The 18,962-nt window shown below is 50.4% G+C and overlaps 8 protein-coding genes across 8 annotated transcripts; 6 read left to right on the forward strand and 2 right to left on the reverse strand.

The window, feature by feature from the left end:
* Window positions 1–725: 725 nt before the first annotated feature.
* On the forward strand, window positions 726–2,207 carry ASPVEDRAFT_42409 (uncharacterized protein). The gene has a single exon (XM_040812582.1). It carries the CDS (start codon window positions 1,106–1,108, stop codon window positions 1,925–1,927), a length of 822 nt encoding a protein of 273 aa, XP_040668647.1. The 5' UTR covers window positions 726–1,105; the 3' UTR covers window positions 1,928–2,207.
* A 336-nt stretch (window positions 2,208–2,543) lies between these two features.
* ASPVEDRAFT_53480 (putative 60S ribosome biogenesis protein Rrp14) lies at window positions 2,544–4,354 on the forward strand (the record flags this gene model as incomplete). The annotated part of the gene is made up of 3 exons (XM_040814796.1): window positions 2,544–2,558; window positions 2,640–2,723; window positions 2,852–4,354. 3 exons carry the CDS (start codon window positions 2,544–2,546, stop codon window positions 4,352–4,354), a joined length of 1,602 nt encoding a protein of 533 aa, XP_040668648.1.
* Window positions 4,355–4,999: 645 nt separating this feature from the next.
* ASPVEDRAFT_72671 (NuoI/complex I 23 kDa subunit family protein) lies at window positions 5,000–5,988 on the reverse strand. The gene is made up of 4 exons (XM_040816163.1): window positions 5,661–5,988; window positions 5,558–5,617; window positions 5,261–5,526; window positions 5,000–5,190 (listed from the first exon to the last, which is right to left on the reverse strand). The coding sequence occupies exons 1-4, from the start codon at window positions 5,936–5,938 to the stop codon at window positions 5,060–5,062; spliced, it is 735 nt and encodes a 244-aa protein (XP_040668649.1). The 5' UTR covers window positions 5,939–5,988; the 3' UTR covers window positions 5,000–5,059.
* A 304-nt stretch (window positions 5,989–6,292) lies between these two features.
* On the forward strand, window positions 6,293–7,464 carry acpA (acyl carrier protein). The gene is made up of 6 exons (XM_040815639.1): window positions 6,293–6,535; window positions 6,623–6,640; window positions 6,701–6,781; window positions 6,841–6,889; window positions 6,949–6,987; window positions 7,054–7,464. Exons 1-6 carry the CDS (start codon window positions 6,317–6,319, stop codon window positions 7,059–7,061), a joined length of 414 nt encoding a protein of 137 aa, XP_040668650.1. The 5' UTR covers window positions 6,293–6,316; the 3' UTR covers window positions 7,062–7,464.
* Window positions 7,465–7,977: 513 nt separating this feature from the next.
* On the forward strand, window positions 7,978–9,249 carry ASPVEDRAFT_132854 (GOLPH3/VPS74 family protein; the record flags this gene model as incomplete). Its single annotated transcript, XM_040806967.1, has 4 exons — window positions 7,978–8,247; window positions 8,334–8,580; window positions 8,645–9,141; window positions 9,199–9,249. 4 exons carry the CDS (start codon window positions 7,978–7,980, stop codon window positions 9,247–9,249), a joined length of 1,065 nt encoding a protein of 354 aa, XP_040668651.1.
* A 783-nt stretch (window positions 9,250–10,032) lies between these two features.
* Window positions 10,033–12,751, reverse strand: ASPVEDRAFT_131843 (uncharacterized protein; the record flags this gene model as incomplete). Its single annotated transcript, XM_040806866.1, has 2 exons — window positions 10,033–11,188; window positions 11,655–12,751. 2 exons carry the CDS (start codon window positions 12,749–12,751, stop codon window positions 10,033–10,035), a joined length of 2,253 nt encoding a protein of 750 aa, XP_040668652.1.
* Window positions 12,752–14,016: 1,265 nt separating this feature from the next.
* Window positions 14,017–15,225, forward strand: ASPVEDRAFT_53485 (uncharacterized protein; the record flags this gene model as incomplete). Its single annotated transcript, XM_040814797.1, has 2 exons — window positions 14,017–14,324; window positions 14,373–15,225. 2 exons carry the CDS (start codon window positions 14,017–14,019, stop codon window positions 15,223–15,225), a joined length of 1,161 nt encoding a protein of 386 aa, XP_040668653.1.
* Window positions 15,226–15,668: 443 nt separating this feature from the next.
* On the forward strand, window positions 15,669–17,427 carry ASPVEDRAFT_53486 (uncharacterized protein; the record flags this gene model as incomplete). The annotated part of the gene is made up of 5 exons (XM_040814798.1): window positions 15,669–16,049; window positions 16,106–16,575; window positions 16,625–16,742; window positions 16,788–16,966; window positions 17,016–17,427. The coding sequence occupies 5 exons, from the start codon at window positions 15,669–15,671 to the stop codon at window positions 17,425–17,427; spliced, it is 1,560 nt and encodes a 519-aa protein (XP_040668654.1).
* Between the last annotated feature and the right edge of the window lie 1,535 nt (window positions 17,428–18,962).

Here is an 18,962-nt window from a genome sequence, read left to right on the forward strand (position 1 = left end):
AATACGGCGAAACGGTTAACACGCTGAGGTGTGACGCTTTTGTATACTTCAATTCCGTTGTTGCGGAGCCAAATGGACCTTCATGAGAGCGTATGAGGTAAGCAATGTCACCGAAGTCCTACCTCGGTAAGGGAAGAAATGGACTCTTTCGGAGCACATTCTATCTAGATCCCCTGATTACGGAACCAATGGGCCAGGCCTGGTGAGTTGAGTGGGTATCTGCAAACATTACTGAGGTTAGTTATGGCGTTGATGGAAAGCTTTGGGAACTCGTACCTATCACATGTCACACAAGGGAAAAGGAAAAAATGCCACAGGGCGGATCGACTGTATCGTACCAGACCGTTTTAGAAATACGGCCAGTGAGGAGGCCAATTTTCTGTTGTGTGAGAAATGTGAATCATTGATTGGATCCACCTGATATGCGTGGGCACCGATTTCGCTCTGCCAAAAAAGTCGCGGCGAGGGGTCCAGGCATTCTTCTTTCCTTCAAACACTGACAGCTTCTTTATTTTAATATCATCCTTCTCCTCGTTTGGATTTAATTCTGCGCGACACTTGTTCCTTGAAGAATCTGAGTGCATTCGCTGTCTTCAAAGCTCCCCTCTTTCGACTTTTTTTTTTTTTTAAGCTTATACCCCACTTTACTCTATACTCAGGCTCCTAAGCAACATGCCTCTTGTAAAAACAGAGGAAATCAACGAGGACACTCGCGGTAAGAAACTTTGTGCTGCGCTTGATTCACTTTGCTAATTGAACTTTTTTGGTTTAGTCCTGGGCTACGACCCTCTGCTTTCGCCTCAGTTCGTCCAGTCCGAGATCCCAACTGTGAGTCACACCACTGAGTGCACCTAATCTTGATCCAATCCTGCTGGAAGTTACAGCTTTGGATGAACCATCACTAATGTGAATTAATTAGCCTGATCTTTCACTTCCAACCGTCCGAGCTGGCCGCAAGCAGGCGGTCGAGATCATCGAGCAGCGTGATGACCGCCTCCTAGTGATCGTTGGGCCATGCTCCATCCATGACCCCGAAACAGCACTCGAATATGCCAACCGCCTCAAGGAGCTCTCTGCTCGTCTGTCCTCCGACCTCTGCGTCATCATGCGCGCCTACCTCGAGAAGCCCCGCACAACGGTTGGATGGAAGGGTCTGATCAACGACCCAGACATCGACGAGTCCTTCAACATTAACAAGGGTCTCCGCGTGTCCCGTAAACTCTATGCCGATCTCACAGGCTTGGGTATGCCCATTGCTAGCGAGATGCTCGACACCATTTCGCCCCAGTACCTCGCCGATTTGATCTCCCTCGGTGCCATTGGTGCCCGCACAACCGAGTCCCAATTGCACCGTGAGCTTGCCTCCGGTCTCAGTTTCCCCATCGGCTACAAGAACGGCACAGACGGCAACCTCACTGTCGCTATTGACGCCATTGGTGCCGCCGCTCACCCCCACCGCTTCCTTGGTGTCACCAAGCAGGGTCTCGCATCCATCACCAAGACCTCCGGTAACGAGCACGGTTTCGTGATCCTGCGCGGAGGAAGCAAGGGTACAAACTACGACCGTCAAAGCATCCAGGGCGCTCGCGACGCTCTGAGAGGGAAGAAGCAGCGCGAAGTCGTCATGGTCGACTGCTCGCACGGTAACTCCAACAAGAACCATCGCAACCAGCCCCTCGTCGCTAAGGAGGTTGGCGACCAGCTCCGTGAGGGCCAGGATGCCATCATTGGTGTTATGATTGAATCCAACATCAACGAGGGTAACCAGAAGGTTCCTGCCGAGGGTCCTTCCGGACTCAAGAAGGGTGTCAGTATCACTGATGCCTGCATTGACTGGGAAAGCACCGTCAGTGTGTTGGAAGACCTCGCCGATGCAGTCCGTGCTAGACGGGCCGCGAAGTCAAAAGCCAATGGCGTATCTGCGTAATAAATATAGTAGCTTCGGTTGAAAGATTTCGGACTGCTTCCTACATCTCTTTTCGGACAATTTGGCATAATTTTGAGTTAGATACCAGAGCCAGCCAGTTTTAGCATGACCTGTACGTATCCACGTGTCTGTTGATGCCACAAAAGTTTAAACTCTTCGGCTCAAAAATGAATGATGATTGATTCAACTGCCTTGGTTTTGTTGCCTGTATTGTTACTGGTCACATGGTCTACTATAAAGTGAGCTTGTTGAAAGGGAAGTAACTTCCACAAACACCGGGCTGTGACGTAACAAATCCAGCTACTGGGCCACCCAATCAGGTTATAATATGTATACAAAATCCTTGTTGAATCATAGAAATGACTCAATAACAGTCAGTTACTCACTGCCTGTGCTGACTGTCGCAGCCAAGGACTCTCCAACCCCGGCCCACATCATAGAAGGCGGTGAAAAACAGGCGAGTGGAGAAAACGATGATGCCAAGAGTTCAACCCACCCAAATTTTATTCGAGCCGTATCGCGGGTTTTTGCTTCCTCGACCGACTCGTTGCGAAGCTCTTGCACGTCTTGGTTCGGTTGTTGGTTGTGTTTTTTTCTACAGGGAAAAGAGAGCGGCATGGCTGATCTCGAGGTATGATACTCAGATCCAGCAAATAATTTTCTTTTGCCGTTTGGAATGACAAGGCTGACGGAACTTTTTTTCTGTAACCAGGAACGGCTGCGAAGCCATGCACAGGCCTTTGATGGGTTGCTTTCATTGATTCCTGCAAAATTCTACTACGGAGAAGATGGCAGTGTATGTTTTACCACCCTGCCTTTTTAATCCCTGCAAAGGAGCATTATCTCCAAAGTTTCCTTTTGGTTTTTGTCGCCCTTATCCATGATCGTTTCATGTGCATGACATTGACTCGAGTATCTGGATAGGACCAATGGAAGCGGAAAAAGCAGACCAAGGAGCAAGCTCGTGAAGCAAAGCGTGCGAAATTGGATCCTGATTCGGCCAAAACGGCAAAGGACGTAATGGACGAGAATGCGCGAAAGCGCAAGCGCAGTGAACAGGCTGAGGATGACGATGATGAGGAGGAACAAAACGATGCAGAGTCATCTGACGACGCTGAACTAGGCTCAGAAATACCGAAAGAGGGGCTAAACAGGGGCGATGCGATGTCGAAAAAGCAGAAACAAGCCGACGTTTCTACGAAAGCCGACGGTGCTGATAGCAAAGCAGCCGAGGCGGAAGCCCGCAAAAAGATAAAGGAAGAGAAGAAGGCGCAGAAAAAACAGGAGCAAAAAGAGAAGAAGAAGGCTAAGGATGCCGCCAAAAAAGCGAAACAAGAAGATAAAAAGGCCGAGGTTACCAAAAACTCTGCTGCACCGAGTTCCGACTCAAAGACCACTAGTAGCAAATCTGGCGAGCCAGACGCCGAAGATGCTGACGAGATTGACGGCGAGGAGAACCCTGTTGCCGAAGGGCTTTCGCTCGAGTTCAACGAAGATCATTCTACATCGTCAGCCCCGAATTCTCCGGAATTCGACACATCAAATCCCCAGTCGGGAAGCTCTTCTATATCATCTATCATTCCTCCTTCCGCTCCTACTGACGCATCCTCCAACTCCAAACCTCTCAAACCCACACAGGAAGAGCTGAAAAACCGATTACAAAAGCGCCTAGACGAACTACGCGCAGCCCGTCAAGCAGATGGCCTAAACGGCAAGCCGGCTCGGAATCGACAAGAGCTCATTGAAGCCCGACGACAAAAGGCCGAGCAACGCAAAGCACATAAGAAACAGCTTCGCCAAAAAGCCAGGGAAGAAGAGCAAAGAGAAAAGGACGATGCTATGACTCGCCGATTCTCGCCTGGAGGTTCAGGCTCCCTGTTGGCATCCCCGCGATCTCCTGCCGACTCAGTCGGCTCGGGAAGCTATGCTTTCGGCCGTGTTGTTTTTGCTGATGGTCAAATCGCCGATCCCACTTTATCCAATGTCCGAGAGAAGCCCAAGACCACTGGGCCCCGGGACGCCGCCTCAGCCCTCAAGGCCGCCGAGGCCAAGAAAGTCCGTCTCGCCGAGTTGGATGAGGAGAAGCGTGCCGACATCGAGGAGAAGGACATGTGGCTTAATGCTAAAAAGCGTGCCCACGGTGAACGAGTCCGTGATGACACATCACTCCTCAAGAAAGCTCTGAAGCGCAAAGAAACCGCAAAGAAGCGGTCCGAGCGGGAGTGGAAGGACCGCCTGGATACCGTCAAGAAGGGCAAGGACATGAAGCAGCAAAAGCGTGAAGACAACCTCCGCAAGCGCCGAGACTCGAAGGGCCAGTCCGGAGGAGGCAAGAAAGCCGGTGCTGGCGGTGGAGGCAAGGGTAAACCCCGGCCTGGATTTGAAGGCAGTTTTAAGGCCAAGGTTGGAGGTGGAAAGAAGAAATGAATTTAAGTAGGTTTCGGGCCCAGGATGGATATTGTATCTAATGATGAATGCGTATACCTTTGTCCGTGATGTGAAGAGACTTAATTTCCTTTTCTCTACCCCCTTTCATCCTTGTGAATTGAGAAGAGGTTTTGGTGATATGATGCGTCTGAGGTCAACAAAAGTCAAGGAGTGGGCTCAGGATTGGTGTTTTGGTATTTGCTTGTTTATATTGGGGGCTTCTGTCTATTTTCTGTGCACATATGCATTGGTAGCGATTTGTTGATATAAAATAAAATGTTTGTTTTTTTTCTTGAACGTTGTTTTCTTTTTCCTGCTGTGTTATAAAGGCTCGTGTCTATACGGGTAAGAGGGACTCGCTTGATTTGCCCCAGCAGATGCTTGTAAAAAATATAACAAAGGAAATACAGCTCAATTGGTCCCTAAACGGTATTAAAACACAAATCTCTTCCAACATCACAGATACAGAAAAGACAATCGGGGCGGAAAGGTGGGATCGATGTCCCTACAAATCCGTCAAGTACATAGTAGCAAAGGAGGAAAGGGGTTGGCGGTAGAGTTATGTACAGAGTGGGAATAATGAAATCAAATCTTCCAGCGCAGGTGAGATGTCCTGGCAATCATTTCTTGAGAAAGTGGCCTTTTTTTCCTTTTCTTCGAAGAAGTTTCCTCCTCGATACATTCTATAAAGACACTAGGTTGGTTTTACCGGTAAGGAGCATCGGCTCTGGCAGCGGCGGCAATTTCAGGCTCCCACTTGTCGCCGTTAGCAAGGAGCTTTTCCTTGTTGTATAGTAGCTCCTCGCGAGTCTCGGTGGCATATTCTGCGTTCGAGGCTGTGGACACCAACCATGTCAGTAATTGTTCTAGCGAGGACAAAGATAATACGGAACAGTCCAAACGTACTCTCAACGATAGCATCGACCGGGCAACTCTCCTGGCAGTAACCACAGTAGATACACTTGGTCATATCAATGTCATAGCGGGTCGTCCGGCGACTTCCGTCCACACGCTCTTCAGCTTCGATGGTGATAGCCTGGGCAGGGCAGATAGCTTCGCAAAGCTTGCATGCAATGCAGCGCTCTTCGCCAGTTGGGTAGCGTCGCAGGGCGTGTTCACCACGGAAACGAGGAGAGATCGGACCCTTCTCGAAGGGGTAGAAAATGGTGTAACTGGGTTGGTTCGCGTCAGCGACAGATTTACCTTGGGCATTCGCGAAGCAGCACGCTCAATCGAATAGGCTCGAATTGTTGTCGTACATCGCTATTCGAATGCACATAGTATCATATTTGCGAGAGCGACTTACGGTGGTCTGAAAAACTGCTCCAAAACGACGTACATGCCCCGGAAGATCTCCGCCATGAGGAAGTACTTGCTGGCCTTGTCTAGAGCGCCCTCGGAGCCTTGATCCCATCGCTTGGGAGGAGGAAGACGGAAGCCGGGTTGGGGAGGCCCAACTGGTGTGGCTGCCCGGCTCACCGAGGACGAGAAGTTTGCCGTCGGGATAAAGGAAGACGGAGGGGCGACGGAGGGCATGGGCCGTCGGTAGGCGAGCAGCCTGGCCGCAGATCTGGAGGAAGCCATCGCGAGATGGAGAGTCGACAAAAGGTCGGAGAGGAGAGTGAGGGGGAGTCAATTGGGGGAGGGGGACGAACTGGAGCAGCTAGAGGATCTCGAAGTCGACGGTTGCTGGAGTGGTTTTGCAGGCGGCTTAGGTCATTGCTTTCTGCCGCGCCCTGATTGGCTGGCCGCAGGGATTTTGCTTTCCCCGAAGCCGCAACGCCAAATTCAGGTTCGACTCTCCAGCGACCAGCAAAGCTCCCATCAATTCCCCTTCGCTGTCCATTCGTCCATTCTTCTGTCGAGGTAATCCCATTTCTACCTACGTCTGTTTGCAGTCGACATAATCTAATCTAGGCCTAGGCAATTTTTTTTCCCCGCGCCCTCTCCTTCACCGTCATAATGCTCCGTTCCGCAATTGTCCGCTCATTGAGAGCCTCTGTGCCTCGTGCCGTCAAGCCCCAGGCTGCTTTCCAGATTCGCAGCTCTCCTGTGGCTCGCCCTGCTCAATTCGCTCCTCGATTTGCCTTCCAGGCTGTTCGTTTCTACTCCGCCCCTGCCGGCCTGGGCAAGGACGAGGTTGAGGGCCGGATAGTCAACCTCTTGAAGAACTTCGACAAGGTGCGTCAGCCGCGTCATGATCCCATTCCATTGACTTCGAAAGAAGTCGTAGGAATAATAGTTTACTGACATATTCCTTTCCCGCAGGTTACCGATGCTAGCAAGGTTCGTCACTATATCTAACCGGCAGTCGGCATAATGTTTTTTAACTCGTGACCTAAACAGATCAACGGTGCATCCCACTTCTCGAACGACCTCGGACTTGACAGCCTGGATACTGTTGAGGTTGTGATGGCTATTGAAGAGGTACGGATTTTGCGGAGCTGCTCATGTGACAATCCATTGATATTGACTCGCGCCCACAGGAATTCAGCATTGAGATCCCCGACAAGGAGGCCGACGCCATCCACAGCGGTAAGTCGCCAATTACGCGGCGAAGATGGTTCTTATACTGATGATTTTTACCGAAACAGTTGACAAGGCTGTTGAGTACATCCTTGCTCAGCCCGATGGTAAGCGCAACCTCCCACCGGACGGACCACCCGGCCAAAGTTCGCAGCTGACTGTTTTTTTCCTAGCTCACTAAATATGTACCTAATCTGAGGGCTCGGGAGAGGTTGTCGGGAGTTAGATAGAAAAGAATGGGGTAGTCTAGTGTGTATCTTATGCAGGATCCTTTAGAGTTGGGGTACCTGCGTGGTATGGCGCTGATCTGTATGCTGATACATACCGGTGCTTTCACCTTCCCATATCGTGTATATCACCTTTAAATGCAGTTTTGATTGATTTGAAGTTTAATAAGTGTTGTACCGGGGGATTCGTGAGAGGGACATTGGTCGGCCCGAGGGGGTTTATATAGCGTCGCACTCAGACTTGGAGGTAAACCACATCCGGCAGATGGCCACGAGGGTTTTTAACACTGTAGTACGTACGGAAGAAACTACATAGAGCCAAAAGGCAGGCAGCCAAGCGCCATAAATATAATCCACGGCTGACGGGGCTCGTCAGAGGAGAGACTAAGAAACGCGCGTTAGTTAGAGCCAGATAGCCTGACAACGGCTGCCGAGCCTCTTCTGGGCACAATCGCTGCCGCTGCTCAAAGAAATTAAACGTGCCGGTCGACGATTTATTGACTTGCCCGATTATCCTCTCGACGGGATATTGATTTTGCAGTGCGATCTCCGAATCAGCTCATCTTGTATTGTTTGGATCTGCTGGTTAATCTGAACTTCTTAATCTCTCGGGCGGATCTTTTTTGTCCTCCTTCTCCCTCCCGGTCCTTTCTACTCTGCAACCGTCCACCTACAATCTCACCCCTCCATCGCCGCCCTGGAACGGCCTTCTGCGATATCCTCAACGGTGTCAATCGGCTTTCAAGAACGGGGAAACCAGTCACTCGGCGTCGACAATAGTGGCACGCGCTCCAGCTCGTCCGCTATCCGCAACCTCACCGTCCTTCCACACCCCACCCCCGACGACACAAACCCTCGCCGCCCGATCTCATGGCCTCAGCCGGGGGCTTGACTCGTCGGAGAGGTGGCGGTCGAGCCACTGGCCCAGACGAGAACGATGACAGCAGAGTCTCCTCGCCTGTCTCCCGGAACAACTCCGCAATGGACAACCGCATCCCCGAGACGTCATACACGAACTCAGAAAATGGGCATAAGATTGCCTTCGATCCCAGGGATATCAGCGAGACAGAGGAACGAAGCAAGCAACCAAAGCTAACACTCATGGAAGAGGTGCTCCTGCTTGGGTTGAAGGACAAACAGGTCAGTTTTGATCCCTGCCCACACGAGGACATCTCCTCGCCTCTGCGACTTGACTGATAGCTGACCGCTGCATGAACTTACCGCAGGGTTACTTGTCTTTCTGGAACGAAAACATTTCCTACGCGTTACGAGGGTGCATCGTCGTCGAGCTGGCTCTCCGCGGTCGGGTTGCCATGCAGAAGGATTCTTCTCGACGAAGGTTCCCCTTGGCCGATCGGGTAATTGAAGTTATTGACGACACAATGACGGGTGAAGTCTTGCTGGACGAGGCATTGAAGATGATGAAGTCGAGTGAGAAGATGAGCGTGAACTCCTGGATCGACCTGATGAGCGGTACGTACAACAAACCATTATACACTTCTTCAACAGCACGCTGACCGCTATTCGCATACAATAGGCGAAACATGGAACTTGATGAAAATTGGATATCAGCTGAAACAAGTACGCGAGCGTCTCGCCAAGGGCCTTGTAGACAAGGGTGTTCTCCGGACCGAAAAACGAAACTTCCTTCTCTTCGATATGGCTACTCACCCCGTCGCTGATGGCGGCGCCAAAGAAGACCTCAACCGACGGGTGCGCAATATCTGCAGCAGTCGCACCGTGCTCCTCCCAGGAAACCAATGGCTCCCCGAAGAGACCGAGTTTCGCTATCTACGCACTATCACTATGGTGTGCGCCGCCTACGCAGCGAACGTGTTGGAGAATGCGCTGGTCACAATGAGCCATGAGGCTCGTGAAAGAGCTTTTGCACAGGTAGACGAACTACTTGCCGAGTACTCTCAATGGCCATTTGCGCGGCGCGCTGGCGGCTCCCAATCCGTTGGGGCCAATCTGGCCCAAGCGATCAACGACGAAGTGAACAAAGGCTCCGGTGACAAGGAGGTTCAACTCGAGGTAATATCCCACTTCCCCTTAACCAGATACATCTAAAGACTAACTAACTATCTCTAGGTTGTCGCGGCCTGTTTGAGCGTTTTCACTAGACTTGATTCTTTACTTTAAACTCCGTAATTGTACTCTTTTCCTTTTTTTTGTTCCATTCCATCTATTGCCAATTATCATATTCTATCCGTCCATATTCATGTCCTTAAGCCCACCATCGCATCAAACATTGTGTGTTTCTGCCACGGGAAGCCTGAAAAAAAAAAGATGCCCGTTGTTTTGTCTGAAATAGTCGGCGTACGAAGTTAGGTTGGGCAAGGACAGTGTTTAATATGAATCCGCTAGCGAAAGCGACTCTAAATGTATTACTTTGAAATTGCCTTCTTACCCTCCTATCTCTTCTACAATTTTCTTCCAGAGGCTACTCATACCTATACGTCATGGTGTCTTTCTATATTATATTACTATCTTTTGCTGGTTGATGCGGATGTGTGTTATCACTATCATTAATCAGGTGGATGTTCAAGGATATGAAGTAAAAAAAAAAAAAAAAAAAAAAGACTGAGAAACGAGACTATGGCTCAAAAGAATGAACATATTTCCTTACAAATAGCTCGTGAAATTGGAACGCACTTGTTGTTCCTTTGTCCGTTCGCAGATTCGATAACTGCGAGGGCTAGGACTCTGTACTGGCGGATTGAGCCATTCTTTACCGTTTACTAAATATTCTTACCAGATGCCATGCAAAGGTATAAAGGGAAGCACGGTCTATATATTGGCATGCTAGCACAATAACAATATAATACACTGCCTCTGCAACGCTAGAATAGTCACTGCTCACAAAGCAAATGGGAAAGTATAAGAAGAAAAGGGAAGAGTCAAAAAAGAAGAGAATCAATGAAATCAGTTCACCCGAATAACAAAAATCCCACCTCGCTGCTCACCACCAGCAGCCGCAGCGTCCTCAGAAAGAACACTGGCGCCATTGACTAAATCAACGATATTCTCAACACGGCCACGAACGTTATTCTCCTCGACCATGTGGGCTATCAGCTCTAGGGTTCTGCCGTCTGGTTCGACGTGCACGAATTGGGTTTGTGGCTTGCCGTCGCTCTCCTTCGGGTTTATGTTTAGGACGGGATTCGCATCCACAGCTGTAAGGACGGCACCGCCGTCTTTGATAACAGCAGGAGTTTTGAATTGTTGGAGGATTTTCTCGCCTGTGCAGTCGAGGACAACGTCGACAGGACCCCATTTGTTGCGGCGGAAGACGGCTGAGAGATCGAAGTCTTTGGGGATGGGGTCGGGAATCAAGATAATCTCATCGGCCAGCGAGAGCTCGCGTATCTCGTTTGCGTTATCCTCTGAGGAACAGGTTGCACAGATCCAAGGACGATGGTGGGGGAACAGGTCTCGAGATCGAAGGAGGTGAAGAGCTTGCGTTCCGACCTCACTGCGGTGAGCATTTGTGATAAGGACGCGTAACTGTTTGCTGCGCTTGTCTTTGAGTTGTGTGGGATCAATGCCGGCATACTGAAAGAGGGCTTGCCAGGCTGTGAGGGCCGGCAGGGGTATAGTAGCTGCTTCAGCAGCGGATATGTTCTGGGGTTTGTGGGCGATTTGATCGTCTGTTGTAAGAACGTAGTCGGCCGCTGCACCGTCTTGGGCATAGTCAACTAGTCCAAAGACGACCTCGTCTACTTTGAACATCGGGCCTTCTGGCTTTTCATGGTCTTTGGTAGGAGTGCTGATGACTGTGCCGCAGAAGTTATGTACAGGGACTTGCGGTATAGACTTCGACGGGTTAAGCTCTTTCGCTAATCTGAGTTCGTCATGCGAGAATGCAGCTGTCTGCACTTTAATCAAGTACTGGGATGGTGACGGCTTTGGAGTAGGAAAGTCCATGTCGAAAACCGTTTCTGAGTCTACTCTGGGATTCTCCAGAGAAGAGCTGTCTCGGAGGGCTGTGGAGGCAGGACACCAGTATAGAGCTCTCATTGTGTCTGGGACAAAGGTTTGTTCGTCCATTGTCGTAGAGCGTCGTTTGGCGGGCTTCATTCTTGTATGTGGGGGGTTCAGCGATAGTTAAAGGTATAGTTTGGATCTTGAATGTTGTAAAACCAGGCCCGGTTAACTTTGACGAACAAAACGACGTTTTAATAGTGAGGTGATTAATTTCAAGGAGGCTGAGACCAATGCCACATTTATGTCATTTTCCACCTGCGGAAACATCAATATATCCAAATCGTTGCTGGGGTTCGCCACGCGCAAACGTTGTATTGACGTAACAAAGTCGACAACCTTGGGATCAGCGGCCAAATGACCATAACTTCATGTCGTAAAACAAGTGTGACGAAAAGGCGACCAAGGCACTGACAATAATAGTTGCAAGGGGTCTTTTTTTTTAAGGATAAAAGCTTGCGTTATCTCTCGCCCTGATTTCATCCAGCGCGGTATAGACTTCTTTTGGGTGCTCGAACACCCGCCATATATGCTTCGGAACATCTTTGAAGGCCTCCGCAAACCTTTTCGGCGAGTTACGCTCCTCCATATGGGGCACATCCATGACTTTTCGAATGAAAATAGCATGGATCCACTCGGGATGTCGCTTATAGATTTCTGCGTAGGCCTCAGGGTCCGTTTGGGTGGAGTCTCCAATGCAAAGCGCTCGCCGGTGCGGAAACCATTTTCGGATTTTCCTAATGCGGTCGACCTTATATTCCTGCGTGTTCACAGTGAATGACTTGACCAGTTCGCTAATATCCAGCCAGGAGGAATCTCGAAGAATGAGTGTTCCCGGGGTGAAGTTATCGCGCAAGAATCCTCGAAGGAAAGGGTACAGATTATACGGCGATGCAGAAAGGTAGAACCATGTGGGTTCGAACCATGACTCGATCCGAGAATATAGCTGAGGCATGCCCGCGATGGGTCTTGGTTCTTCCGCAAAAGTCGTGCGGAGGATCCCAGTTGTATCTGACGTCTTGGTGTATTTGATTGTATCATCGATGTCGGATACGACCAGCCATCCTTCTGGCCCAGCAAAGGCCGTTTCCATCGATGCCCTGTCCTTAACACCCCGAATGTGAGCCCGTACTCGGGACCCGTCTGCTATTTGCCGGACACCGGTGTTCACCACCTGCGAGATAATACCATTGTCTCCTGTGGGTCCGATTTGGTGAATTTGAGTGGTGTGGTTGGGTAGAGGTAACTCTAGCATCATGGAATGATCCGGAACGACTTCGTATAGGAAAGGCTGTAGACGCTGCGCAATCCGACGGCGGATCTCCTTTTCTGTGCCGACGGCCCCGTCGAGTCCGATGAGATCTGCGATCGCGGCGACAAACTTGCTCACATCTCGTCGGCTATCCTTTCGGAACACGCAAGCCACAACCTCGACTCGCCATGAATGGGGTTCACCGGATACATGTGACGCTGGGTGCCGGTAGGCAGTGTTATCCATCAACCAGACCGTACTTTGGTGGGCATTTGCAACCTGCGCAGGCTGCCGCAGTAACGTGTTTGAGGCCATTCTTAAAATGCTGGAGTAACGTTTCAAAGAACTCGAGAACCGCTCCATCTTTTGGGGGATGGTAGGGTCTTTTGTTTGGACGGGAGAGCTCATAGTTTAAATAGTGCGACGCTTGTTACCTAGGTACTAGTTTGTGGTCTCTGCCTAGGAGGGTACCCCGCAAGTAGATCACGTCGGATATCTGTCAATATCACTTAGCTGGCTTCAAGCGAATGTTGAAGTGGAGTCAAGATATGAGGTGCAAAATAAAGTCGATTCAGTGTCCCATTTCGACGGTTTCTTTGCTGCTATTCTTATACAACCCTCCAAGACCTGGGGCAAACTGCCCGGCTGATCTGCATTATACTCGCTGAGACGAGCCACAAGGCAGTGACCGTTTGTGTGCCAGGCACAGCCTGTCTTGAGTCACTTTCCCTTTCATCCATGAGTCAGGTGGACCAATATTGACCCCTGCTGGTTCGACGATCGTTTCAGCTGCGAATAATCGACTGGGAAGACGATACGCGTGGGGATGGTTCGTCCCTTGGCGCTTGAGTATGCGGGAGTCAGCCTTGCGATGCTTGTGACCCTATCAAAATCAGCAGTCTACCCCGGGCGCCTGACTGTTCAATACGAGCTTGCAGGCAAATATATTAGTGATTTCGGGGTCAGTCGCCGGCACCTCTTGGTTTTGTTGGAGCCTCGCACATGGTTGTTAGTTGACGACATCCTCGCGCTCCGGACAAGGGTACCCAGCAGTTTGGAGATATTCTACACCGTTAGAGCCTCTAATACAGCGTGGCGCTCAGCTTCTGTAAGTAATAAGCAATGTTCGACATGGTATCCTGGGGCATTTCCAGTGCTCGAGCGTGATTGCCGAGAATAGCCATCAGACAGGATGGGCTGTAACACAGAAGATTGATGCAAATCAACTGCTGTCCCTTTTCCAGGTTTCCAGCGGTAGGTGACGATACATTGAAAATCGAGCACAGCTTGTTTGGAGTTGTGTTCTTGTAGTAATTGTGATTTTGGTAAGCGAAATGTCAGGAAAATATGATATTATTGTGGTGGAACACTCTCTTTGCACTCCACAGATATAGATCTGAACATATTAGAATTGAAATCTTGAATTCAAAGGTTGACCTGGGGTGTGCGAATAGTTGAAACTGTGAAGAGACTGTATTCCCAAAAGGGGAATAAGACATCACGTGCGCACCATCATACTGATCAACTTCAAGTCAAACAGGCTTGAAACTTGCAATAGATTTGACGTTGGTCGAAAGATTTTCAAATCTAATGGGGTCATTCTACATATCATCACAATCGCTGTTTCGCGGTAATTGCAAAAGGAAACGGTGGATGGAATGCAAGTTGGCAGCATGCAACCGACGTTGAAGAGACCAAGTGCCAGGGCAAAGGCTCCCCTAAGAATTGTTCATGAGTCTGGCCAGGTATACACCGAAACCGAATCTTCTCCGGCTGCTAAAGTAGCAAATGGACCGGCATGGGTTCATGAGTCACCATTTTTACTGATGGGCTGGGAGGAAGGAAGTCCTTTCGGGGCATCCCCATTGAGGTATTTGGCGATGAGAACGCTGGTCTCAGATCAGAGGAACTTGTCCACAGCTCTGTTTGCGAATGTGCCATGGCCTATTGCGCGCGATATATGGGACTACTTGGGTAGATGGTGAGTGGGTTAAGAATGCGATTATAGTACCACAGCTCACGCTTCCAGCCGAAAACAAACTCTACACATGTGGAAGATATTCGCAACGGTATATCCAACTGAGTTCCGAGAAATCGAGCAGCACCGTTCAATGAAGATCGAAGAGCCACAAATTTCCATGCAAGAGTATCTTGGATTGGCGAAGAGCAAAAGCCTGAGTTGGCGAGTTGTGCTGACCCTGGGAGCATCATATGCCCGAATTCCCGAACTCGTTGGGATATCTGAGATCAAAAACCTGGCCGCACTGGATATTGCTACGCCTCCAAAGCAAGATGCATTACCCGATTCCGACATACAGATGACAGCTCTATCGGATCGAATTATTCGCGCCTGGAGCGAAATGGCCCAGACGGCAGATGCATTTTCACAGCTTCGGGTTTTGATTATACGAAATCAAACATATTTGTCAAAGATGGCACTTTACTTTTTGAAATCATTACCGAACTTGCAATTTGTCGTCGCGCTTGAATGTCCTGGTATTGCCTCCGCATTCTCTGACGGCGGCGTGGAAGGATGGATGGTTGCAGACGCCATGCAATCTCCACCAGACACCCTATACGAGCTTTACAAGGCCAACTGCAAGGCAGCGGGCATTGAAGATTCAACGCCAGTATTGGAATTTCAAATCGGCAAGATGAGCCCAAAGCCCCGTGGAGGAGCCAACCGTCCGAAACCCCACTGTGCCATATATCAACGAACAGATGACGGCCCTCAACGAGTGGATCACGAACCGAGCACCAGGAAACGGAAAGATGCAGGAGCTTCAGACAGTCAGCGTGGGCAAGCGCATCCTCGCAAGGGCAAGGCCGTTATGAAGGACCGTACAAAGGATATTGGCGATGTGCTCAGTGGCTTTTTCTGAGCAGCTGTCAAAGTATAGAAAGTTAGGGTTGGATGATGCCACAAACAATACCAGTGACACGAGAGCCGCCTTCTCTCCACCACCAACTACTATTTTCTTTTCAAGAGGTTCTAGATATGAATACCATTTGTGAGCGCCCATGATGAATGATAGCGTGCTCCGCTGTAATTGGCCATTGCGCAGCCCGCCAACCAGACACCGCCGATTCCCCCGCAACGCCGCGTGATTGGCACTCCGTCGAGAGCTCACTTTCAGTCTCGACGACTCGTTCTGGAGGCAACTCGAGGACTTCTTGCTTCGTCATATTCGTTACTCAAGTGGTTATCCCTGGTTATTTACCTCGACTGACGTTCAAACTTTCTATCTGCGCTCTAGCCAACAAGCCGAATTGCATCATCCGATAGTGGAGGCGCAGGTCTCCCCGCAGTGCCCCTCGAGAAACCATGTCCGAACCTCAAACACTCGACGTTGCAACAGAAAGTTCCAATGGGTCTAATGTGACCTCGCCGCGATCGAGCATTGACTCCCGTCCGTCTTCGATTGCAGGACGAACTCCGCGGCTATCCCACGTCTCATCGAATCACCAGCACCGCACGAGCTTCAGTGAATCTCTCCGCGCAGCACCCGGATCCCCGCGCGCCCGCCGGCAGCCCTCACTCACCCAGTCCGCTATACAGAGTCTCATCGACAACCCACCGGCTCCGCACAATGTGAACCCAGCGTTTCTTGGTCGGGATTGGCGAGAAATATCGATCGGGGAGCTGGTGAGCGAGGACGACTTGAAGTTCGTGGAACTTGATACCGGTATTGAGGAGGCTACAAATGTGAGACTCAACTGACCACTCGCTTGGCACTGCTAATTTTTTTATGTGAATGGCAGGTTCTTATCGACACTGGAGCGCCAGTGCTGTTGATTCGCGAGACACTCGAGCAGAAGACTGCGGTTGGGACATTCGACTATAATGACTTGAATACGTACCTTTTGCTCGCCGCGGGGTTGACCCGCCCAGATGAAGAACTACTTCCGGCCTACGAAGAGCTTGCTCGTAAGGCTCGTGATAACACTCCGATCCCGATGAGAGACGTAAAAGAGCTCGGGAGAAAGGAGCCGCTGACGGCACTCCCGGCGTCAGCCAGCGTGATGAGAGCGGTTGAAACATTTGGTGGGGGAATACACCGTGTGGTTGTGATTGATGAACAGCGAGATGGCGAAGTTCTGGGCATCTTCAGCCAGTTCCGGCTCGTCAAGTTTCTGTGGGAGAATGGGCGTTGTTTCCCCGTTCTTGACCAGCTGTATCCGCAGCCGCTGCGAGATCTGACGATAGGATCTCACTCGGTTATTTCGATCAAGTAGGTCTCCCGGGAGTGACGATGTGCTGTCGGCTGCTAACTTGAGTAGTGGTGACAAGATGCTCTGCGAGGCGCTGCAGTTGATGCACAGTGAAGGAATATCGTCTGTGGCAGTTGTCGACAACCACAGCAACGTCGTTGGAAACATATCTACCACTGATGTTAAGGTATGTTGTATTCCACTTGATCAGGCAAGTTGCTGATCAGAATAGCTTCTTACGAGATCGTCGTCACTTCCGCTGCTCACCAACACATGCACACATTTCATATCCGTGATCCTGTCCACTCGGGGACTTCAAGAAGGCAAGGATTCATTCCCAGTTTTCTACGTCCATCCAGGATCGACGCTCGCACATACAGTAGCCAAACTGGTGGCTACCAGGTCCCACCGGTAAGTGTATCGGGCAGGTATACATCAAACAGCAACTGATTATATACAGGCTATGGATTGCAGACCCTCTATCGCCGTCGTCATCCGGCCCCCCGACGCCATCTCACTCAATGGTGCACATTCCAGTTTATAATACGGGGAGCAATAACGCCCAGTCGCCGCCACAATCGCCAAACCCGGCAACGGCGACTGCCACTCAGCAGCCTCCGGGCCCAGCACCGTACGTGAGCCCGACACCTCTTGCGCCCGCCATCCCGTCGTCCGCACTCCCAGGCGCTCGACTCTCTGGACGTCTAGTTGGTGTCGTGAGCCTGACCGACGTATTAAACCTGCACGCACGAGCCAGCGGGTTGAGCCCGGCAGACCCAGCGGAGAGCCGCAGCAGACGACGACGAAGCAGCAGTTCCAGCATCAGTGTGCGGCGGAGCGGGGAGATTGGGCGGGAGCTATTTAGTAGATGATTGCCATGGATTATTTGGGTATTGTGTACATGAACTATATACATTGACTTGGAAGCTGTAAATGGCCAAATCAGATATCACCCGTCCCATAACACTAGATACAGGAGTCTACTCCGTAGACTTCCAAGAAGCCCACGAAATAGACAGACCTACTTGGAACTTAGGCGACATCCGCCGAGTATGCTCAACTCGCTTATTACGGACGTCAATTGGGGAATGTCCAGTAGTCCTAGCTCCTTGGCCGTCGTATAGCAAACGACTTACAGTCTTTGGAGGCGCCAGTCTGATAAGAAAATGCCAAGCAGTAGATCCACTTCTCCTTCGGTATATAAAGCCTTGTCTATCAGTTTGGAGAGAATGGAGACAGACAGACAATGCGGGGAAGTCCAGTCCAGTCCAGTCCACGCCACACTTACAGCATTCGACAAAAGTACAGTACAGCAGAATCACGATATAGGCCCAGATCTTGGTAATTCTGAACCCTGGCTTCAAGCGACCACATGAATCCTCGTGGAGGAGGGTCTGGGTCGAGGGGTAGACCGGAGACCGGAGACCGTAGACCGTCGACAGCTCAGCTGGACAGCTGAGGTCAGGCCACTCCCCCGCATTTCGGCGTTGGATCGGCTTAAAGTTGGAAGTGTAAAGATTAGGTTACGGTGTTTAATTGGATTCTCGTATATTTTGTGCATCTCTTGGCTCTCTGTTATTACCTAAAGCGGCCTCTGACGTGAAATTCGTCAAGTAAACTTTAGAACCAAAACTCATTTGGCGAGCTCGCAAGATAAAGTTGATCAGCATTAGCCGAGCAAGGCTAGAGCAAGTCCAAGTCCCAGTCCAAAGTCCAAAGTCTGAAGCTGAGCTGGAACTGGAACGAGAGCACTGGACTGGAAGTAACACCGTAGAAGAGGAAGACTGGGACCGGCAGAAACCAAACCCAGACAAAAGCCAGGAGCTCGGACAAAAAAGGAGCTAGTACAAAAAAGGAAGCAAAAAAGAGTTCAGCATCCAGCTTCCAGCCAACAAATCAAACCGCCGCCAAAGTGAAAAAAAATCCAGGGCTGCCAGTGTCAACCATGGGCTTTGGAAACCCTAATACGGAGCTACACCCAGAACAGCCTAGGGCATTGTTGATCGACTGCAAGCTCTGGCCTGTCCCTGCCAGCCAATAGAACACATTCATTTGTGAGGACGGTGGACCTGGCAGACCCACACAAGCTCTGGGCTTGGCTGTTCAGGTTCCGGACTTCAGTCTGCCCCGTCCCAGACTCGTGTTGCCCCCGCCATCGCTGGCTCCTTCCATTCCAGTTGCAGCCAGTCTGGTTCCTTCTATTCTAGTTGGGAGTTACAACGGCCAGTTGGTTCCATTGGAACGGGGGCTCGCGGTAAAATCACGCACGGTCATCTGCTTCTGCCATAGCTGGGGACAGCGTAGTTTCTTGTAGGTTTCTTGTAGGTTACGCGATAGCTAATCAAACCTTACTAGCTAGTTTGAAGTAACTCTTCGGTCCAACAAAGCCAGAGGACCTGTTCCAGTA

This window comes from Aspergillus versicolor (genome assembly GCF_001890125.1).
Source record: "Aspergillus versicolor CBS 583.65 unplaced genomic scaffold ASPVEscaffold_5, whole genome shotgun sequence".
Taxonomy (NCBI): Eukaryota; Fungi; Ascomycota; class Eurotiomycetes; order Eurotiales; family Aspergillaceae; genus Aspergillus; species Aspergillus versicolor.

Bases quoted from the DNA above. Each gene is read 5' to 3' on its own strand.
- ASPVEDRAFT_42409 (XM_040812582.1), top strand. From the start codon at position 1,106: ATGCGCGCCTACCTCGAGAAGCCCCGCACAACGGTTGGATGGAAGGGT.
- ASPVEDRAFT_72671 (XM_040816163.1), bottom strand. From the start codon at position 5,938: ATGGCTTCCTCCAGATCTGCGGCCAGGCTGCTCGCCTACCGACGGCCC. The intron at 5,618-5,660 runs GTAAGTCGCTCT...GCATTCGAATAG, and splicing joins GAGCAGTTTTTCAGACCACC to CGATGTACGACAACAATTCG. The intron at 5,527-5,557 runs GTAAATCTGTCG...GAACCAACCCAG, and splicing joins CTGCTTCGCGAATGCCCAAG to TTACACCATTTTCTACCCCT.
- acpA (XM_040815639.1), top strand. From the start codon at position 6,317: ATGCTCCGTTCCGCAATTGTCCGCTCATTGAGAGCCTCTGTGCCTCGT. The intron at 6,782-6,840 runs GTACGGATTTTG...TCGCGCCCACAG, and splicing joins TTGTGATGGCTATTGAAGAG to GAATTCAGCATTGAGATCCC. The intron at 6,890-6,948 runs GTAAGTCGCCAA...TTACCGAAACAG, and splicing joins GGCCGACGCCATCCACAGCG to TTGACAAGGCTGTTGAGTAC.